Source organism: Sceloporus occidentalis, unplaced genomic scaffold (assembly GCF_023333645.1).
Source record: "Sceloporus occidentalis isolate IW3139 unplaced genomic scaffold, rSceOcc1.0.p SCAF_2, whole genome shotgun sequence".
Lineage (NCBI taxonomy): Eukaryota > Metazoa > Chordata > Lepidosauria > Squamata > Phrynosomatidae > Sceloporus > Sceloporus occidentalis.
Window position 1 is genome coordinate 88,270,379 of NW_028316982.1, and position 21,462 is coordinate 88,291,840.

The 21,462-nt window shown below is 40.4% G+C and overlaps 1 protein-coding gene across 1 annotated transcript in view; it reads left to right on the forward strand.

Moving 5' to 3' along the window:
* LOC149318654 (gamma-aminobutyric acid receptor subunit pi-like) overlaps positions 1 to 16,006 on the forward strand; it is a 51,973-nt gene extending 35,967 nt beyond the window's left edge. The window contains exons 7-9 of the mRNA XM_089507844.1: positions 1,994 to 2,146; positions 9,020 to 9,213; positions 15,159 to 16,006. Of these exons, the coding sequence (XP_089363970.1) occupies positions 1,994 to 2,146; positions 9,020 to 9,213; positions 15,159 to 15,467 (656 nt within the window). The 3' untranslated portion in view covers positions 15,468 to 16,006. The remainder of the gene's footprint in view (positions 1 to 1,993; positions 2,147 to 9,019; positions 9,214 to 15,158) is intronic.
* Positions 16,007 to 21,462: the final 5,456 nt, after the last annotated feature.

The following is a 21,462-nucleotide window of genomic DNA, read 5'->3' on the forward strand; positions in this document are numbered from 1 at the left end:
GGGTCCTGAACCTGCAGGACATGAGCAGAGTGGTTGAGGACAAGGGGTCTTGGAGATGTCTCATTTATGGAATCACCATGAGTCAAGGCTCACTCAAAGGCATTTAACATCTCTAGATAGAGCAGATAGACAATAAAAATATTAACAAATTAGTTTTGTGTGGTTCTCCAAATCACATACTGTACAATTATGAAAAAGGCAATTTGAAAGAGATAAGCACATGAAATCCAGCCAGCATGGTAATGTAGAAGTATTAACAATCAATATACTATGTTGGGAAAATTAGCCTGATTATTGTAGCATTTCAATAAATTGGGATAAAATCACTCCTGTACTAATAGTAAAGTTGCCTTGGAAATGTGAAGTCGAAGGCTTTCATGGCCGGCATCCATGGTTTTTTGTGGTTTTTTTGGGCTATGTGGCCATGTTCTAGAAAATTTTCTTTCTGATGTTTCACCAGCATCTGTGGCTGGCATCTTCAGAGAATGCTTTGCCTAGAAAAAGTTGGGTGTATATATACTGTGTGAGCCTGGGAATGCAGGAGTGATTTGCTTGTGTATTGTTCTTTACTGATGGCCAGGCTGGGAGGCTAATGCAAAAGAGGATTAATGCCTGCTAATTGGTGATCGCTATCTGCTGGGAAAGCCCCTGTCTCCAAATGGTTTCCCATTTGTATTTGCATAAGGACTCAGCTGGCAAAACGTGAGGAAGAAAATTTTCTAGAACATGGCCACATAGCCCGAAAACCCATAAAAATCTTGCCTTGGAAAACAATCTTTAATAGTTTACTCATCACATTTCTCTTACTTTCTCTTATTGGTCTTTAATGGACAGGCAACACTACCTATATATGTTTACTGTTTCCCTTCCTGGTAATTCAGAGTGATAAACTGTGGAGCTGGACTCTAACATTAACCAGCAAATGTGCTTGTTCAAGAGCCCCATGCCCTCTAGCCATCAGAATGCCCAGGAGCAGACAAATTTGAGTTCTCATGTTTACTAGAGTATGCCAAAGCAAGTAGGACCTGGAATTGAAAGTGTGGAGTGTTTCAGTTCACATGATCTATGACTTCATTACATCTCCCTTTTCCTCCCAACAGCCAGACAGCGTTCCATGGCCACAAAGTACACTCTGTTTTCACTGAGCTGTTTTGAGAGTGGCCTTCCCAGTTCTGTTGGTTAAAAATTGTATTTCCATAGACCTTTGGGTTCCTCTTGGTGAGCCACTGGCACCTTTGTTCTGTGCATGGATGGTGCTATTCCTGCTGCCTAAGGATGAACAGTCAGAAAGCTGAGATACCTTATTATGATGTCAGAAGTGTCTCTTTGAAGCAATGGAACAAGTCCCTGTTTCTTATCATCTTCATTCCCCAGGCAGAAAAAGAAATTAGCCCTAACCTCTCCTCCTTTATCTTCCGCTGCAAATGCCAAAGGTTTCAGGGAGCTGAGAGATTTGACAGCAACTAGAAATAAAGCTCACTAGTAAAGCTAAATGAAATTTGAAAACCATTGATCGTAAGTGATACCTGGATATGCAGCAGAGTTTTCTGGCCATATTCCAAACTTAGTTTTTTGTGGGTTTTTCAGGCTATGTGGCCATGTTCTGGAAGAGTTTATTCCTGACGTTTAGCTAACATCTGTGGCTGGCATCTTCAGAGAAGCAAACCTTTAGAAGCATTTTTGTATTATACAGGCTGCATAATGGATACATAAATACTCACCTTAGCACAAATGTTGTTGTCTAGTCCTCTTCTTAATATGTACTTATATTTAATATTTGTGACTTACAGATTGTTTTAGAAGCAGTAAATGATCACTCCAAAGACAGCCTTAAACTTATAGTCAAAGCTGGTGAACTGATAAGCTGACAATTTTTGAAGCTTTTCATATTTGACAGTTTCAAAATACATATAAAGAAAAAAGTTATCATGTCAAAATATTTTCAACTCAACAGTTTGTTTTTATGTTCTTTTGATTTTATTGTTTTACACAGGACACTATCCAAAGCTAGTCTTCCATTTTGAACTCAAGAGAAACATTCTGTATTTTATCCTTGAGACATATGTACCATCCAGCTTACTGGTTGTTCTGTCCTGGGTGTCTTTCTGGATAAGCCAATCATCAGTGCCAGCCAGGATCTGCATAGGTGAGTAAGAAAAATCACACATGTGCATGCAAAGGTCATCTTATTGTGTGCCTTCAAGTTGTTTCCAACCTATGGTGTTCCTAAAGTAAATTATCACAGAGTTTTCTTGATAAGATTTGTTCAAAGGGTTTTTTTTTTTTTTTGCCTTTGCTTTCCTTTGAGGCTGAGAGAATGTGACTTGCTCAAGGTTATCCAACTACAGCATAGTACAGAAACACTGTAAATAAATAAACTTTAACTACAGGCTGGGGGAGTGGGGGGGGTGGGACGATTCTACCTAAACATTAGGAAGTACTTCCTGACAGTAAGAGTTGTTCAAAAGTGGAAAATGCTGCCTTAGAGAGTAGTGGAGTTTCCTCCTTTGAAGGGTTTTAAACAGAGGTTGGATGGCCATCTGTCGGGAGTGCTTTGGATAGTGGGGAATTGGACTGGATACCCCTTGTAATGATAATTATTATTATAATAATAAATTTTATTTATACACCGCTTTTCCAAATGATCAAGGCGGTTTATAAAATACCTAAATATACAATGTATACAAACTAAAATTCCATCCTTCATCCCTTAACGAAAATACAACCATAATTAAACATTAAACAAAATTACATAAACAAATGCATAATACATAAACAATTTACATAAGAAAATAAATAAAATACCCAAACAAGATATAACGTATACAAATTAAAATTCTATCCCCCATCCCTTAACTAAAACACAATAATCATTAAACATAAAAAACAGAATAAAAATACCAAGAGGATATTGGGTGGGATATATCCTGTGTGAAACCCTGGTGAGTCATTGCCAATCAGAGTGGATACTAACTGGAACAGATGGATGAAATATCTTACTCAGCATAAATCAGCTCCTGTGTTCCAGATGAAACTCTCTGGGGATGCCATTTCACCACCACTGAAAAGTCACCCAGGTGGCTGTCTGCCTCACTTCATTTGTCAGGGAAACCCAGGGTGCATCAACACTGTAGAAATAATGCAGTTTGACACCACTTTAACTGCTATGGCTACATCTTATAGAATCCTGCAATTTGTAGTTTTGTGAGGCTCTAGCACTCTTTGGCAGAGAAGGCTAAAGACCTTTTAAAACTACAAATCCCAGGATTTTCATAAGATGGAGCAACGGCACTGCATTATTTCTACAGTGTAGATGCACCCCCACCAGACATTCTCTAATGTCCTATGAAGATGATTTTCAGAACTAGGCCAAAAGCCATTCACAGCGTTAAAAGTTGATAGTAGCACTTTGAACGGGATTTGGAAATAAACTGGAAACCAGTGCATATCACAAAGCAATGGCTTAACATGTTTGTATCGACCAATCCCCATTAATAATCTTACAGATCCTATTTTGTAGCAGCTGAAGTTTAGAGACTGTTTTCAAAACAGCCCCACAACTAATGTGTTGCAGTAATCCAAATGAGAGATGGCATAATGTAGTTGGGATAACACTGTCCAGGTATGATGGTTGTTTACCAGCTTAAACTGATAAAAGGCATTCTGCATTCCTGAGGCTACCTGTACCCTCTGTGGCAATGCTGAACATATTTTCTGAGGGACAGTCATGTTACTCTTCAGTATAAAAAGTAGAGGAGGAAGAAGAAAAAAGAAGCAGCACCTTTGTAACACTTTTAAGACCGACCAATGTATTTTATCAGGATCTGTAGTAGATTTTAAAAAATTACTTCCTCAGATACATGGATGGAAAAGCAAATGTGTAAGCAGTGATGGAGTATATTATTCAAGCCTCAAGTATACATTTATGGTTACACAGTTGTGGGATTCAGATCTCAACCCTTCAACTATGTAACTACGTATGTACCTGGAACTCAAAAGTTCTACTCCATCAGTGCCTGATCTATAAGTATCCCCAAACTATGTATCTGATTCTCAGTAAACACTGTCCACTGGACAGATGAACAGTCTTGTTGAGATTCAGTTTCAGAATGTTGGCCCTAATCCAGTCTTTGTCCACACCTAGCCATTTATAATACCCACTGCCACATCTGGATTTAATTAAAAGGAAAGATGGAACTGGGTGTTACCTGTATATCACTGATCCTTCCGTGGGATAAAATAGAGTTCTGTGGAAACTCGAGTATAACAGCTGATGAGAAATTATCTTCCAGCTTCCCCTCCTGGAAGGGGACACCCAAAGAGAAAAGGGCCAATGCAGCATAGTGAGTCGATTACCAGACTATGCAGCCCAACCCCAAAAATACCATGATTAGTGGTAATGAAAGCTGCTAACAGGTCCAAGAGAATCAGCAGTCGAAAACATCCACTGTCCCTCTTTCAGTAAAGAGCCATTCCACAGAGCAACTAAAGCTGCATCTGCACTACAGAAATAATGCAGTTTGACACCGCTTTAACTACCATGGCTCAGTGCTATGGAATCTTGGATTTGTAGTTTGGGGAAATAGTCAGCTTTCTTTGTCAGAGAGCTCTGGTGCCAAAACAACCTATGAATCCCAGGATTCCATAGCATTGAGCCATGGCAGTAACAGTGTCAAACTGCTTTATTTCTGTAGTACAGAGCCAGCCTAAGGCTGTTTTGATTCCAAATACAGGTCCAAAACCCATTTGAAGTGAAGTTAGAAAATCAGTTTGTGAGCAGACATCCACTGATACACCAAAAAGTCCTACCTATGAATCATAAATGTAAAAATCTGCCAGCTGTTTCAAGGGAAAATGGGAAGGTGAGCAACCTGAAAATATGAAGGGAAAAAGAAATAAGGAAATATACAATTTCAGACCAAAGAGTTTTTAAAAAACCAATATATACTTTATTAGAAACGAACCCCAACATCTTGGCAACCCTTTAAGGCACCTACTGTAACTGACATGAAGAGAAACTGCCCCGACTGTTTTGAATCCAGAACATTTCCCTGTGCCCCAGAACTATCCTTACATGTAGGGAGTGCTGGAGTGACTTACAGCCTGACCTGTGTCTCATCTTTGCCTGCCCTCCGAGGTGTAAGAGAGACGCTTATTAGTTTGAGAAACTAATAACTACGAGGAGGAGCTGTCATCTTGCTGTTGGCCTTTTAATATCTATTTACTTTTAACAGGAAGAGTTTTGAATACCGGAAGCCCTCATTTATCTGTTGGGTTAGGGACTGGAAACTGTCAAAAATTGGAATCTCTTGAAAACCAATCTTTTTTTTTGGCTTGCACATTCAAGACTGAACACCAGATGGTGCCATGTTGACTGAGAGGGAAAAAACAGCACGCTGAATAGACGCAGAGAGAAAAAACATGGCATACTGAGAGACAGAGGGAGGAAAAAACAGCAGCAGTGGTCAAAAGAGCAGACCAAGGGTTAAAATGTAGTTTGTTGTTGTTGTTAACTGCCCTGAAGTTGATCCTGACTCATGGTGACCCTGTGGACGAGACATCTCCAAGATCCTCTGTCCTCCATTCCTCTGCTTAGATCCTGCAAGTTCAGGCACGTGACCTCATTGATTGAGTCTATCCATCTGGCATGTGGTCTTCTGCTCTTTCTGTTGCATTCTACCTTCTGTAGCATTATCATCTTTTCTAGTGAGCTATGCTTTCTCATGATATGGCCAAAAAACAGCAACTTCAGTTTTGTCATCTTTGCTTCCAGGGAGAGTTCATGTAGTACAAAATATAGTGCATGACTACAATTTAGATGTCAAAGCAGCAGAATGTCCAAAAACAAGCTGTCAAAAAGATGGGGATGCCTTTGCAATTTTAGAATGCATTGGTCCTTAATGAAAAATGCTCTAGACAAACAAAGAAGCCAGCAGTGAGGAGACAGGTGTGACTCCTTCCTTCAGAGATGGAGCCTTTTTCTCTTTGTTTTCATTGATCTTTCATTGATCTTTCACTCATCTTCAGGTCTTTTTGGTTCCTCAAAAACACGAGAGGGATGAAGCAACATTTCAGGCTGCTCACCCCTTTCTTGTCTTTTGGGAAGGCCATGAAAAGCTGAAGCTTTGGCCTCTAAAAAAAAGCCAGAACTGACTACTTTCATTGTAAGCAACAATAACAATAATTAAGAATCTGTATCATGAGCCTCTTGTACTGCCCCCACCAATGGCAACTGGTGGCTTCCATGCCAGTAGAGAGGCAAATTTGCACCATTTTTTCTCTCTGAACTTTAAAGGAGCTATCTATGGTTCAGTGTCTTATCTACCTTAGGAATGGGTTTCAACACTTTCTGGAGTTCAGACAAAATCTTCAGGTACATGAAATCTACCACCTACTAATGAGCTTCACACAATTAAAAACTCAAGATTACAAACAAGAGTAATTGTTTAAAACAGACAAATTTGGCAAGAGAAATAGCTGAATGCTGTAATGTAGCTGCTGTCAAGAATCCCCAACATAATCAGAACTATGCAACAGACCCACAGGATCTGGGCAGTTCTAACAGTGCCAAGGAAAAAACATATTAAAATGATGCTTCATCCTTTGTAGGTTTTTGCCCCTGATGAAACAGCTAAATTGTAACAATATGAGCCTCACTGGCTGCCTAACAGGAGGCCAATTACGAAATGTACCATGTTGCAGAAATCTAAGTGCACATAATGTGCCTGGATATAAGTCCTTTAAATTTTCCTGAGAAGCACTAGCTGTGGGATCAATAGCAGACATTATCACTTACCTCAGGAAAAAGAAAATCTGTAATACTGTGTCATGTTTTTCTTATCTGTCCTTTCTGTACCTCTAGTGAGATGAAATGTATAGAACTGATTTGGTTGACCTGAATCAAAACATGTAGTAGCTTGCTAGATCAAGAACTTTCAATTTCCTGGGAGTCGGGGGCAAAAAAGCCCCCGGAACCAAAGGGGCATGTGGTTAGGAAGTAACATGGATGCTTTGTGATGTTTGGCAGTTGAGGCAAACAAGAGTTGGGGTAAATAATGGACCTATATGTGGGACAGCTGAAGACTTGTCTCCAGGCTTGGATGCCTGGAGAATTATAGCAGGTTTTTGATACTTCAGCCAGAGCCATGAGACTTGGCAACTCTGATGTGGAGACATCAGTAGGTTGGAGGTAGGTGTGTGTGTGTGCCTTCAAGACATTTCCAACTTATAGCGACCCTAAGGCAAACCTGTGACAGGGTTTTCTTGGCAAGTTCTTTCACAGGGGGTTTGCCACTGCCATCTTCTGAGGCTGAGAGAGTGTGACTTGTCCAAGGTCACCCAGTGGGTTGTTGTGGCTAAGCAGGTATTTGTTTTTTGTTTTTCTAAATAATTTTTATTAAATTTTGCCATACAGAAAAAGCAAGTTTGTTCCTGAATACATAGTTACGATGACGTATATTGTCTATACAATTCAGGTTTCAAAATAACAAAGCTTTAATTCCAGCAAATGTTCTACTTCCTAGCTTTAAATTCCCCTCTTATGAAGTTTCCTTAATTATATATGGCCTGTTACAGACAGCCAAAATAAAGCTGCTTCGAGTCACAGTGGAGGTACAGTGTTTCAATGATGCATGCGTCCTAAGAGTCCAGAAGCCACACCAAAGCCACACTCCAGTCTGGAGCATGGCTTTGGTGCGACTTCTGGATTCTTAGGACGCATGCATCATTGAAACACCGTACCTCCACTGTGACTCGAAGCAGCTTTATTTTGGCTGTCTGTAACAGGCCAATGTATTCTTGCTTAGAGTTATATACACTCAGTTAATTGAAGATTCCCCATTGTTATCAACATTTCCCATGGTGTATTTATAAGTTTTTCTCCAACATTATTTAATACCGAAAATATTGCAACCCTAGCTAATATAAACATTCAAAGAAAAGTGGCTAAGCAGGTATTTGAACCCTGGTCTCCAGAGTCCTAGTCCAGTGCTCAAACCACTACATCACAAGGTAAATCACCACAAATTAAAGGCTTGGAATCTTTTAAGCACTGGGACTACTTCAAATGTCCAACATACAATTCATACTTGATTGGTGTGTGTTTGTATGTGGTTGGAAATTTTCCAGAATTTGAATAAGAGAAGGCTACCCATCACTGGATGACACAATTATCAAACCTCTACTTCACAATGATGGGAAGAGCCAAAAGTAAAAAAGTGTGACCATTGTCTAAACAGACCTGTAGTCTCTGGTTGCTATTGTCCTGCTGAAAATATACTGCAAAAGTTACATATTTTCTAAATGTGTACATGTTTTAATAACTGAAGTAATTAACAAGATAGCTATGAATAAAGAACTGTAGTATTTATTCTTTGCATTTCCTAATATGTTTTATGCTTTATTTGATTTCATGTGTTGTAATTCCTTCCTATATCACTTGGTCGTGTGATATGCCACTCCTGAAAGAGTAATTTACAGCTCAGTTTAGACATTATGTACTCTCAGCAAATTTTGCCTTTCTTCTGTTACTTTTCCACCATAGAAAAGAAATATTTCCTCTTACTCTACCAAAAAAAGCAAAACAAAACCTTTCATCAAAAAGATTTACCACTTCTTTCAACTAAGCTCTTTAATTCCAAACTCTATGCATATTGTTCAAAATGTAGAAGGGGTGACATCTCATGAATTAGGATCCAAAGGCTGCAGGAAATGCCAAGACTGGCCCTTTCATTAGGTAGGGTGAGGCAGCCACCTTAGGGAGCAGATTGTGGAGGATGGAAGTGGTGGAAAGGTGTGGAGGACAGATCTTCATGTATATCATACTGTGAACCCTTTGCCACTTTAGCTACCTTGTTGCCATCAAGTACAAAAGATGAAGCCAGTGTTGAGTAAGATTCGACTACCAAATTGGTGGGTTGCTTCATACAGCAAAACTTCTTGGTGCATCCCAGAAGTAATACCACTGGCAATCTTTCAAGATTATTTCTGGTTTCTCTCCCACCCACCCGCTTTTTTTTAGGTGTTACAACAGTGCTCACCATGACAACACTTATGATGGGAGCCAGGACATCACTTCCTAATGCTAATTGCTTCATTAAGGCAATTGATGTCTACCTGGGAATTTGCTTTAGTTTCATCTTTGGTGCATTACTGGAATATGCTGTGGCTCATTTCTGCACCCTTAATAGAGCTGGTATGAAAAAACTCACAAAGGTAACTGATTTGTTTTCATTCTTTCATGTACCAACTCCTCCAAGCCTCTCCTTGAACCCCTCTGCCCTTTGTTTTGGGTGCTGCAAGAGCACATCTTGCTTCCATTTGTGGGCCTCACCATCACCAGTCTACAGGAGTACCAGTTCTGAAAGGCTGCCGAAATACAACAATTTGACATCACTTTAACTGTCATGACTACAGAATCTTGGGATTTGTAGTTTGATAAAACAGCACAGCTCTCTGACACACCAGACTACAAACCCCAATAGTCCATGGCATGGCACCATAGCAGTTAAAATTGTGCCATACTGCTTTATTTCTGCAGTGTGGAAGACCAGTAAGTGTGCAGTCTGGGACTGTTTCTGGGACACATTTTGCTTTTGGATAACCATGGCAGCAGTCACAAGGGATCAGAATTTAGGGGGGGGGGGATACTTTTTGGACTACAGTTCACAGAGCCTTCAGTCAGCATGGCCAAATGGATTGGGGATTTGGGGGGAAATGAACACTAGTTCTGCTAGAGATGCTGCTGCATAGCTGTGTCTGATGGGTAGCTGCAGACTGGACATCCTTTGGAAGAATCATATTACAATTGTTTAGCCTATTACAACATGTGCTGTGTAGCTGAGAGTGTGTGATTTGCCAAAGGTCACCCAGTGGGTTTACATGGCTGATCTGGGGTATGAACCCTGGTCTCCACAGTCGTATTTCAGTGATCAAACCACTACATCATGCTAGGTCCTTTAAATTGTAAGTACTGGTCATAAATCATCTACTTTCAAAGATTATGATAAGTAGCTGCCCACAGGTTTCATGTCCTGTCATTTTTAACAGCTAATAGCAGGGATGTAACTGTGAGGGGGCAAAATAAAGGAATTGCCTTCCCCAAATAAAATTTATCTCCCCCCCCCCCCCCGACATTCCCCAAATTTGTAGCATTGCAGCAACTTAGAACTTTATCGCACCGGCCCTGGAATGGACCTGTTGCATTCTAAAAGGGAATGTGATGGGGACGGGAGGTGGCAAAGAACGCATCTTACTGCACAGGGAGAACGCTGCTGCTGCCGGACATTCCCATCACATTCCGGATGCATCCCAGAGGGAGCAATTTTCGGGAATGTTTGAGAAGCGTTCCTGAAAATCACCCCCTGGAGAACACATCCAGAACGGGATGGGAACGTAGTGCGGTGGCAGCAGCATTCTCCCTGTGCGGTAAGATGCATTCTTTGCCGCCTTCTATCCCCCTCACATTCCCTTTTAGAACGCGACAGGCCCGTTCCAGGGCCTGTGCAATAAAGAACACCAGTTGAGCATTTAGAAATTTAGTTTACGTACCCAAAGAAAAAGGTCAGGCAAAGTTACCAAGAGAATGTGAATACAGCAAATAAACAGCTGTAGATGTCAACTTTTTTCAGTGTCTCCTCTGAAATTCTAGAAATTTGACGACTGAAGGAAAATTTCATGGGGAAGATTCTTATTTAGGGAGCAATGCTCTTATTTGGCCAACCCATGGCTACACCCTGGCTACTAGTCATGATGTCTACATAATACTGCCCCATATCAAGGCAGTATGCTTCTCATTTCTGAAGAACCAGAGTGGCAAACCACTTGATGGAGAACATGAAGAGAGGATGCTTTATTATTCATGTCCTAGCATAAGCTTCCAAATGCCATTTATTTGACCACTGCAGAAACAAAGCACAGGACCTCTGGTCAAATCTGGGCAGACAGGACAGGGCCTTGTTGTAAGGTTTCTCTGTTCTGAACCCAAATAAGCATTTAAATGTTGCCATAAATTAATCTTTAATTAAGGTCTCATGCAAGAAAACCATATCGTTTGCTCCAAGAGCAACATGGTCCTTGGGTCTCATACACAGATAATAACAGAACTGGTTCATTTTAAACTGAGTTGGGGCATTATAATTAAATATTTCTTCTTTAAATATCCCGTAAATATTTTTAAAAGGCCTTGCCATCAGGCTGGTGCAGCAAGGAGTAAACCAAGATGGAACATGCCTCCTTAGTGTGTGAGGTTGCATTTTGTTTTGTTTTGCAGGAAACTTGGTGTGTGGAAAGCAATCAAAAATGACATCTCTCACCTGCAATCTGAAGTGCTGTATTTGGTGCAGTCCATTCTGCTCCTCTGTTCTGCTGCTTGTGTAGAGCAGGCATTAATCATATCATAATTTCTTTTTGTCCCTTGCCAACTATGTCTTTCTTGTAGAGCATAGCTGGGGAAACCTGTGGCTGTCCCCACAGCAGCCCAGGTCATCACAGCAGCCCAGATCATCTCTGCCCATGGTCTTGGGTGACAGGAGTCCAACACCATCTGGTGGGACCACTTCCATTGTAGAGGTTATATATTTCTGGAAATAAACAGAGAGGGTAGACAAGTGCTATGCGGCCATGACTAGCCCCAGCCCCCCATGGTGTGTTTACAGACATGTTTCTGCCCTGCAGGCATTACAGACAATCACTGGTAGATATGTAGTTGACAAGTTGCAGTTGAATGGGCCCTGAGAAGTCTTGAATATACACTGTTCTGCTACGGATTATGGATTTAATGGCATTCATATGGAATGATATAATAAGCACAGTGGTGTGAGACATTAAACAGTGTGAAATGCTCACCTGCCTTTAAATTGTGCCTCATAGTAACCCCGTATGAAAGATGAAAGGTAAAAAAGAAAGAATAAAATAGAAACCATTATTCAATCCAAAAGGTATTGAATCCTCTCATATTTCAGGGTCTTGATCTGAGAAACATATTTGACATACTCACAAAACATTATTCTTGAGGGCCTCAATGTGCTGCCACTAGTGGGCACCATTGTATCCTCAGATCTCTTCCTCAATATCCTCCAGGCTCTCTTCACATCGCACGCGCGTGTGTGTGTAACTGTGAGATTGGCATGTTGCAAAAATGAATCACCAGCCTTCATTGTCATCTTTATTTCCAGGAATGCTTCTGGACCTCATGTAGGTCCCAGGTATCATCTTAGAAAAGAAAATTAGTCAGTGACCTCAGTCACTGTTTTGTTTTGTTTTGAAACACATGTGGTGTCCTTTTAAGGTTTACTTTGTGTGTGGGTGTATGTGTGCATGTGCTTGAGAGAGAGAGAAGAAGGGGAGAGAGGGAGGTAGAGGGGCGCAATGGGTGTTCTGCCTGTGCATAGCTTGGAAAAATCACTTTTCAAAAGTAATTAGCTCAAGTTATACTTTCAAAGTCTATAGAAACAGTTTGGTTCCACTGTAACTTAAAATTTCGAAAAATAACTCTTTAGTTCCCTATTTCTGCAAAGTAATTAACGTAGAATAATTGTATCTTTTTTTTAAAAAAAAATCTGAAAGCTACAAGCCCTTTGCCTGTGGCAGTCTCTCCCGGTGTCGTTATATCAACATCCACAACAGAAAACAGGGACGCAGCGTGAGGGACAGTGTGATCTAGAACTGGAACCATATAGTATTTGTGAAGTCGAAGGGTGGAAAAACCCACAAAAAACTATACACATGGTATTTGGTCAGTGCCATTTTGTGAGCCAGCATCCCCATAACTGTAAAGGTAACTGAATAGTCACAGTTATATCACAAACAGAGCGAAGGGGTCCCTCACTATATTGGATAAGAAAATATTGCAGGAGTGGGCAACTGTGGGAATCTAGGAGGCCACATTAGCCCCCCTAGAATACCTTGGAGAATTTCATCCCTTATTGCTGCAAAAGACACATACCTTTTGCCCCCAGTGCCCCCTGAGTTTTCAAAGCCAGCTTACTTGCCTTAGGGCCTCAGCCGTCTGTCTTTTGTGAAATGGCTGTAACCTGTATCTTCTAAATGTATTATAAAGTGTCAGAAAAAGAGAAATGGGAAAGGAAGGAAATACAACAGATGATATATACTCAGAGTACAGACACATAACATTAGTTCCTACTGCTTCTATATAGCATATCAGGAAGTCTTGACAAATATAGTTAGAAATGGATTTACACAAGAATTCCTAAGCTGCAAAGGTACTGTGGCACTCTTTAAGAGGAATCATTGACCATGTTGAAAACTTACAGCTTTCCACAAGCTTTCCCCATCCTGTGGGCTGCTGGATTTGAACAAATGCTTCCATTAATAGACTCAGGAAGCAGTAGCAGATGCCATTTTCCAGTAGGTTTCAGCTGTCATGCAGTTGCTTTCCATAGATTGTGAAACTCATTTGTATAGCCCCTTTAATATTGCCATCTGCTTTCTATTCTGCTTTTTAAGAGCAGGGACTAGGAGTAAAACTAATACCATTTTGCTGTTTATTAAAGAAATGCACTAAAAAAATGAGCTTCTTCTTGATAGGCAAGATTCATTTCCAGAATCTGAAACAGTTTAATTTTCTCTTTTCAAAGCTCTCAGTAGTTCTTTCAATAACCCTAGACATTTCCAGATTTTACAAAGCAGAGAAGGTGCTTGTTACTCTGTTATAGATTTTTCCCCGTTTCTCTTTATTGAGTCAATGGAGTAAGTAACTCATTCTGAAAACAACTCTTGGAGATACCCCTGGAGAAGAAAATATTGTAACCTACAAATGATAGGCTGGTATATGCCATTCCAGATGCTTTATTTTCCCATATACCGTTTAGCTCCCTCTCAGGGAACATAAAAGAACTAAAAGCAATCTGATAAAACATCAGCCACCTGCAAATAACTTTCAGAACCTTGCAGAGGAGAAGAAAATATATGTGCACAACATTCTTTCCTGCTGGGCAATAAACTTGCAGTTTGGTACAGATTTTCCCATTTTTCCTATTAAGAAACAGATATGTAACTAAAAAAAATGCATCCAGGCTCATATCTCTCTTTGTTTTTAGATTATAAGCTGTATCATTTCCCTTTGATAATGAATAAGGCATTTGGAATGGTGAGGGTTTTCTCAGCTTTCCATGTTTTCTGAGCCAACAGCTGTATTTTTAAAGTGTAATCATTGTGCTATAATGGAAGATCATAAGTGAATATAATTTGGCCTCCCCTCTCTGTAGAGCAGGTATAGGTGTACATATGGTCCACAAGATGTTAGGAGTACAATTCCCCTCAATACCTCATCACTGGCTATGAAGGCAAGGGCTGCTGGGAGTTGCAGTACAACAACATCTGGAGGGCTACACTTACCCATCATTGCTATATTGGAATGCACACATAAACCAACTTTCTCCAGGGCCATGAATAAAGAGACTTACAGTGAAATACAAATTATGTATAAATTAGGTATAAATTAAAGCTCTAGCATCAGGTGCATGAAAATATATCTCCAGGTTAATTTCATTTACCGTACTATCAATTTAATTTATTAGTAGGCATTGGAATGCATACTAACAGCCTGGATTGCATATTAATGCTTGATCTTAAATAGACCTTCAAGGACAAAATAAACAGATTTGAGATCAATATAGATGGACTGAAGGGAAATTTCATGGGATGTTCTCATGATTGTGCTTGACTGTACTAGAATAATTTATTTTTTATAAAATGATGGAAGCTATGAAATGTGAAAAGCACAGAAGTTAAGTAGAAATTTCTGGGAAGGTTCAGGTTACAGAATACATAGAAATTTGAGATAAGCAGTGTGATATATTGATCTGTGGTTTTTGAGCTACTCTGACCTCATAGATTGCAGCAGGCAAAAATATGAGCCTTTCAGACAGTGGTTTATAAAATGGGTCTCTTCTGGCAATCCCAGTTGTGCTGTGAGCAACTGAAAAGGCTGCGTGTTCTACTTGTGTTTTTTATTTGACGGCTGCTAGGAGTTTGAACAAAATCAGATTGTTATGTGTGGCCCTCCTCCTTTAGTTGTGCAGCTTTCCCCATTGTGTAAAGGAAACTGAATGAATAAATATAAGTATATATATATATATATATATATATATATATATATATTGGAATTTATGATGATGTCTAACTGCTTTTCTTACTAGGAGGAAGATGAAGAAGCTGAAGAAGAGATCAATGGAGTTCTGTCAGCAATTGCTAACAGTTGCAAGGCTGAAAAGATGAACAGCGCTGACTCAGACACGCTCGCCAAAACTTCCAGCAGTAGAAAAGAAGAGAAAAGTAGACACAGCAGGTGTCACTCACCAATGACTGTGATGAAAAGACTCTTCTGTATATTTGACTGCTTCCATGTTAAAAACCCATATCACATAGACAATTACGCCCGACTTTCTTTCCCCTTATCATTTATCATAGTAAATGTTTTTTACTGGGTGTATTATTTGTATTTTTAAACATTTAAAACTTCTCATCATGTATATAACATGGGGACAGGGGGTACCACTTGTGTCACAGAAAAGCACTGCACTGCATTTGGATATCAAAAGAAGATTGCCATTTTATTAAATAGTATTTCTGTTATTTATGAGTAAATTACATCTGTTAGACTACTGTTGTGCAAAATCTATTCAATGGCTTTTTTAAATGACTTCATTTTTAGCATGCCTATTACTATTGTTTGTAATATTGACTGAATGGCAGAACACTTTTTCTTGTAAAACTTTGGTAAATGAGGCTTACATAATATTAGTTTGGCCTGTGTTTAATATGTTTAAAAATGAAACTAGGAAAGTTTTATTCTCCATTGCCCCCTTCCACTCCCCAGTAAAATACCGTATTCCCTTTGGCATTGTCAATAATGCATAGGCCTTCAAGAATATTATGTAAGAAAATTCTGTCAGTGCCAATTAAACATTTTTACTAAAAAGAAAAAAAGTCTGCTACTTCAAAGACTGAGCTTTTGTATGCAACTGACGTGACACAAAATTACTTTCAATCCTGTTAATTATTAGGAACTTCCAGTGCTAAATTGTGACAAAAAATGATGTATGCCAATTTTCCTGTGACTATTTCCTATTTTACGTAGTATTACCTTTTTGTCCTTACTCTTCTTCTAATTGTTCATTTGCAATAAGTTCCTCAAGAAAAACTCAACATGAATTCTTTCTTTACACTCCTTTGCAGGGATCTAATAGCACCTTTGAAACAAACTGAAAGAAAGAAACTGGTAGACAAGAAGCTCTCGTAGACTTGAGCCTACTTCCTCAGATGCATAGGGTGGAGAGTCCAGAGACAGACCCATATAAGCCAGTGGTATGAGTAAATGTCAGTTGAAATTCAAAAATTTTTGGGTATGGAGATGAAGTGGCAAGTTCAGTTTTAGCTGTGATCATGGGGGGAGGGGGGGGAGACAGGAGGAAGAGTGTTGCCTAAAGTCAAGAGGAGGAGATAACCATATGAATGTGTATTGGAATATGGTGTGGGAACCACAGTGGAGATGTGATGAACTGGTTAAGGGTGCCCTCATGAGGTTGTGGAGATAGATAGTGTTGAAATGTGTGTAGTGTGCCTGGAAACAATGATCTCTGTTCAATCCACTGCCGATGGACTGGGGTCTGTGGATACATTCCAATTCTGCGATTTCTTTTTCCAGCCTGCAGCCCCACCACTGTCATTCTAATCAAACATTCAAAGGGAGTGCTTACTGAACACATGCTAGTTTTGTCTCTCTTTGCTGGTAGTTCCACTGCCCTATAGGTGTGGAGGGAGACATTGTGCCGTTTCACACCATATGGTGGTGGTCCTTTGAGTCTACTTTGGCTGCCATGAATTCAAAGATGTAGCCGTGTTAATCTGTAGAATCAGTATGTAGAGAGATCTTATAGCACCTTTGAGGTGCTACAAGATCTCTCTACATACTTTGGCTGCCATGGTTCTACAGAATTTATAGCACTATTCTTTCATTTTACTACCATGATTCCATTCTGTTGAAACCTGGGATTGGCAGTTTAGAGAGAAGCATTTAGAATTCTCAGCTGAAAGACTCCAGTACCTAAGCAAACTACAATGTCCAGAATTCCATAGGATAGAACCATGGTAGTTAATGTGGAATAATATTACTCTACTATAATTCTGTAGTCTGACTGATTGCCTGGTGTACTGTATTACAACCGGGATATGGGTAACATTACAGATTTAACTGCATTGCAGTCCCTAATAAATGGACACTAGTAGAATCAGTTTAAAACTCCCAGATATTTAATTGGTTCAAGTTATCTTGTGGAGTTTTCCTTGAAGAACTTGATGCTGTGAACCTCAAAGAATCCATTGGGATGTTTTAACTGGTTGTTATAACAACTAATTGCAATATTGTTGCTTGAGTACAGCTATACATCAAGTTTTGTCTACAAAATAATCCGGGTGCAGTCTGGAATATTTTGCTCCAAAGTCATCCCAAATTCACTATGTGAGTGCCACATGTAACTGTGCAATGGTGATGGAAAGCCACCTTGCTGTGTAGACATTTGGCCAGGCCAACTGCATCAGCACGATCCCTGTCCTTGCTGATGACATTGCTTCTGGTGAGGTCAATTTGGGGATACCTAGCCATATGATTAACAAGGAAGAGGTCTGACCTCACCAGAACTTATATTGTTAGAGGCCCGTTGCAGACCGCCCAAAAGGGGAGGTCTCGGGCCGCTGCCAGTTGCAGCGCGGAGGAGTCGCAGCAGCCAAACCGCACGACTCCTCCGTGCTGCAAAGAAGGAGCGTGAAAATCGCACTTCTTCCAGCAACCCGGAAGAGACGCTGCAAGTGCCAAAGCGCGCACTCGCAGCGTCACTTCTCGGCCGCGACATGCGGACGCAGAGCGTCCGCTACGTCAAAATGGCGGCAGCCGTGTGGAACGGCCGCCGCCATTTGTTACGGACTCTGTCCGTAAGAGGGTAAGGGGCATCTGGAAGAGACGCCCCTTTTTCAAAATGGGACGTCCTAAGGACATCCCTTATGGCCGTGTGTAACGTGCCAGAAAGTCTCTGCCAGGGAGCTGCTTGGCTGGTGAGGCAGTGGAAATAGCAGCTCAGGCAGACTTTCCACCACTGACCAGTGAGAGGGACAAAAAATGGCATTGTCCTGATGAATGTTTGTGACATGTGGACAACCAAATCACCTTGAATCCAATGTGATGCAGCTGTCCACACTTCAAAACTACTAAGGCCACACCAGAGTTACCTGAATGCTCTGGAGTAACCTGTGAGCTTTCTCAAGTTGAATTAAAAAGAAGTGGCTTTGCTGCGATACTGAGTGTACATTGTCTGAACTGATTGCACCAGGTTTAAGGTGAGTATGTTTTCCCCCCTTGCATAGACATGCCCTCAATTAATGAAGCAGATATATTCCTGGGCATTACTTCTTTAACAGAAAATTTGGTATCAGAGATTGAAACAACATGAAAAGAACGGGGATAGCTTTCTACCCCACTACCACCAAAAAAGAAAAGGAAAGGGGGAGGGAGCAGTTCAAAATCTTTCTATACTAACAGCCAAATGTCAAATGAAATAACCGGTCAAGTAGACCCTGTATTTTGAACCTTCTAGAGAACATTTGAAAGCCTATTTCAAAATGGCTTCAAGGAGAAGGAGGAAACACAATCTCCAAATGATCTACAGACCAACCAGGAAAATTCAGCAAATGCTGCGCAAAGGACAGGAGAGACCTCTCATGGCTGCAGGGGTTTACCACATACCGTGCAGCTGTGGACAAGTCTACATAGGGACCACCAAACGCAGTGTAGAAACATATGCAATCAATTTGTGAGTGGGCAACAAAAGAACCTATGGGCAGCAATGGCATTGGTTGCTCGCCAGTTCCTTCCCCCATGTCTACATTGGCATGCAGACTGCACACCAGTGCAATCATTCACACTTTCCATCTTGCTCAATAGCAAACCAAGGGTTATTTTCCTACAGTTCTTAGCCTCGGAATGCCACTTCATTTCAGTTTCTTCTATTTTTGACCATGTCTGTTGTTTGAACAGGTAGGGTTTATACGGGGGCAAAAGCACTACATTTTGCTTTTGTAGACAACCCCAGAGAAGAGATGGAGCCAGACCTCTCTTGGGAGCAGTGGCATAATTAGAGGGCTGCAGGGGATATGGACTACACCAGGTGATACCCCAGAAGAGAGATGACATTCAGCCAAGCACATCCCCACCTCCCTGCTGCATGCTATTCTACCCACGACTAGAGTGGCATGCAGTAGAGAGGGAGGGTGCCCAGGGCATGCAGTAGAGTGGCATGCAGCAGCAAGGTAAGAGGATATGCCCTTTTGGCCCTGCCCCCTGGAAGCCCCACCACATCACACCAGATTACATCCAAGGCAGTGACACCACTGCTTGGGAGGGAGCTCCACAGTCACAATGGTGATACAGAGACAGCCCTGTCATGGGTTTCCAACAGCCTAGTCTCATGGGGATCTGTAACCAGTCCTCTTCTAATATCTTACTTTTGAGCAGGCTGATATGGGAGGCAGTTTGTTATGGCAAAATACAGAATGTTGTCCCCCCCCCCCCCCCCGCTTTAAGAGTAAAAAGAAGAACTATTCGTCACTATGGGTTTATCTGCACTGCAGAAATAATTCAGTCTGACACTATTTTAACTGCCACAGCTGAATGCTATGGAATTCTAGGATATGTAGTTTGCTGTGGCACTAGAGCTCTCTGACAGAAAAGGCTAAATATCTCACAAATGTACAAATCCCACACTTCTGTTGCATTGAGTCAAAGTGATGTCAAACTCCATTAACTCTGCAGTGCAGATGCAACTTATATGCACCAGTAGGGTCTGATGGATAAAATACTGGACTAATATTATAGAAAATAATACTAATAAGACCTCCATCTCCTAGCCTCAACACTCTCATCGAGAGGTATGGGGGAAATGCACAAAACCTCAAACCCAAGCTAAAACAAACAGACCCCTTCACAACTGCATACTACATAATCTTTCATCACAATAGTGCTCAATGAAAAATCACATTTTTTGTATGTGACCAGAGGAGGGTGCTCTCAGATCAGTGGTTGCTATCTAGATGTAGTTTGTTTTCATTTTGCATCACATCTTTGAAGATTTTTTCTTGTAATACATTAGATGTAACAAAATGCTTTCTTTTGATAAACTAAATGTTGTAGCCTCTCATCTCAGTCCATCCTATGAGTGAAAGATTAGATCTGACTGAATTAGTTCTACAGCTCTGCATTGCTGCCAGAGTCCTTAGCAAAACTCGCTTCTTTTATATTGCAGTGAATCTGATTCTATCATGATTGCAACCCAATTGTGATGTGTTTTTTAACACTGGGGTTTTTGGTTTTTGTACTATCATTTTAAATATGTGACGGGATCATCAGCATGGTTGGAAGCAAGGAAGATTTAGGGTGGGAAATTCCCCCTCAAAAAAAAAAAATGTTTTCTGTTTATACAAGCAATAATTAATAATAGTTTGTAAACATGAAATTTAATGATGAAACAGAGCATATCATTTGTTTTAATAATCCCAGAATGGAATTAACATCTAGTATTTGAACAAAATGCATATTGCCTCATTAATATTTATAAAATTGTTCTGTGACAGCAAGAGAGATTCATAAAGTGGCTGACAAACATGGAAGTTCCTCAGTCCTTTGAGATTACGAAAGTACCAAATACCTAAATCCCTAGCTATGACTACTGCATATTGCTTCTGGAAAGAATGAGAACATGCTTCTATTTTGTACTGTTGATTTATTACATTGTTTTCACCAAGGGCTCTTTAACACTACAGAATTATAGCACTATGATTCCACCATATCTGCCTGGGCCCAGGTTGCTTTGGACAGTATATTTCACCATATATATCTTTGGAGAGTATCTTTCACCAGTGGATATTATTCTGACAAAGATACATAAACCAATTCCTGTGGCCACTCTATCTTGTATTCTGGAAGTCTTAGGTGTAAGAGAAGGAAAAAATGAAGGGTAAAAGAAAACTGAATTCCAAGGCTGGTTTTGCATTCTGGAGCACATATACCATATTTGCTCTGAATTTAAGTTCTTGGGCAAATGAGTGTTTTGATACCTCCTTCTGCAACAGTTGAAGAAAATTCTATGCTAGTTTGAGGACTAAATACCCTAAAGGTGCCAGATCCTGTCTGATCTTAGAAGCTAAGCAGGATCTGCTCTGGTTAGTACATGGATGGGATGCTGCTAACAAATACCAGGTGATGTAGGCTATATTTCAGGGAAGGAATTGGCAAAACCATCTATGCGTATTATTAGCTATAGTGCATTTTTCTGAATTTTGGTGTGTGTGGTATTCTGTCATAATCCCAGAGCAGTCTGCCATAATCCCAGAGCGGCGGCACATGTACACACTTTACCTAGGTGAGGTCAGCCTCATGAGATCTTTTGGGAAGAA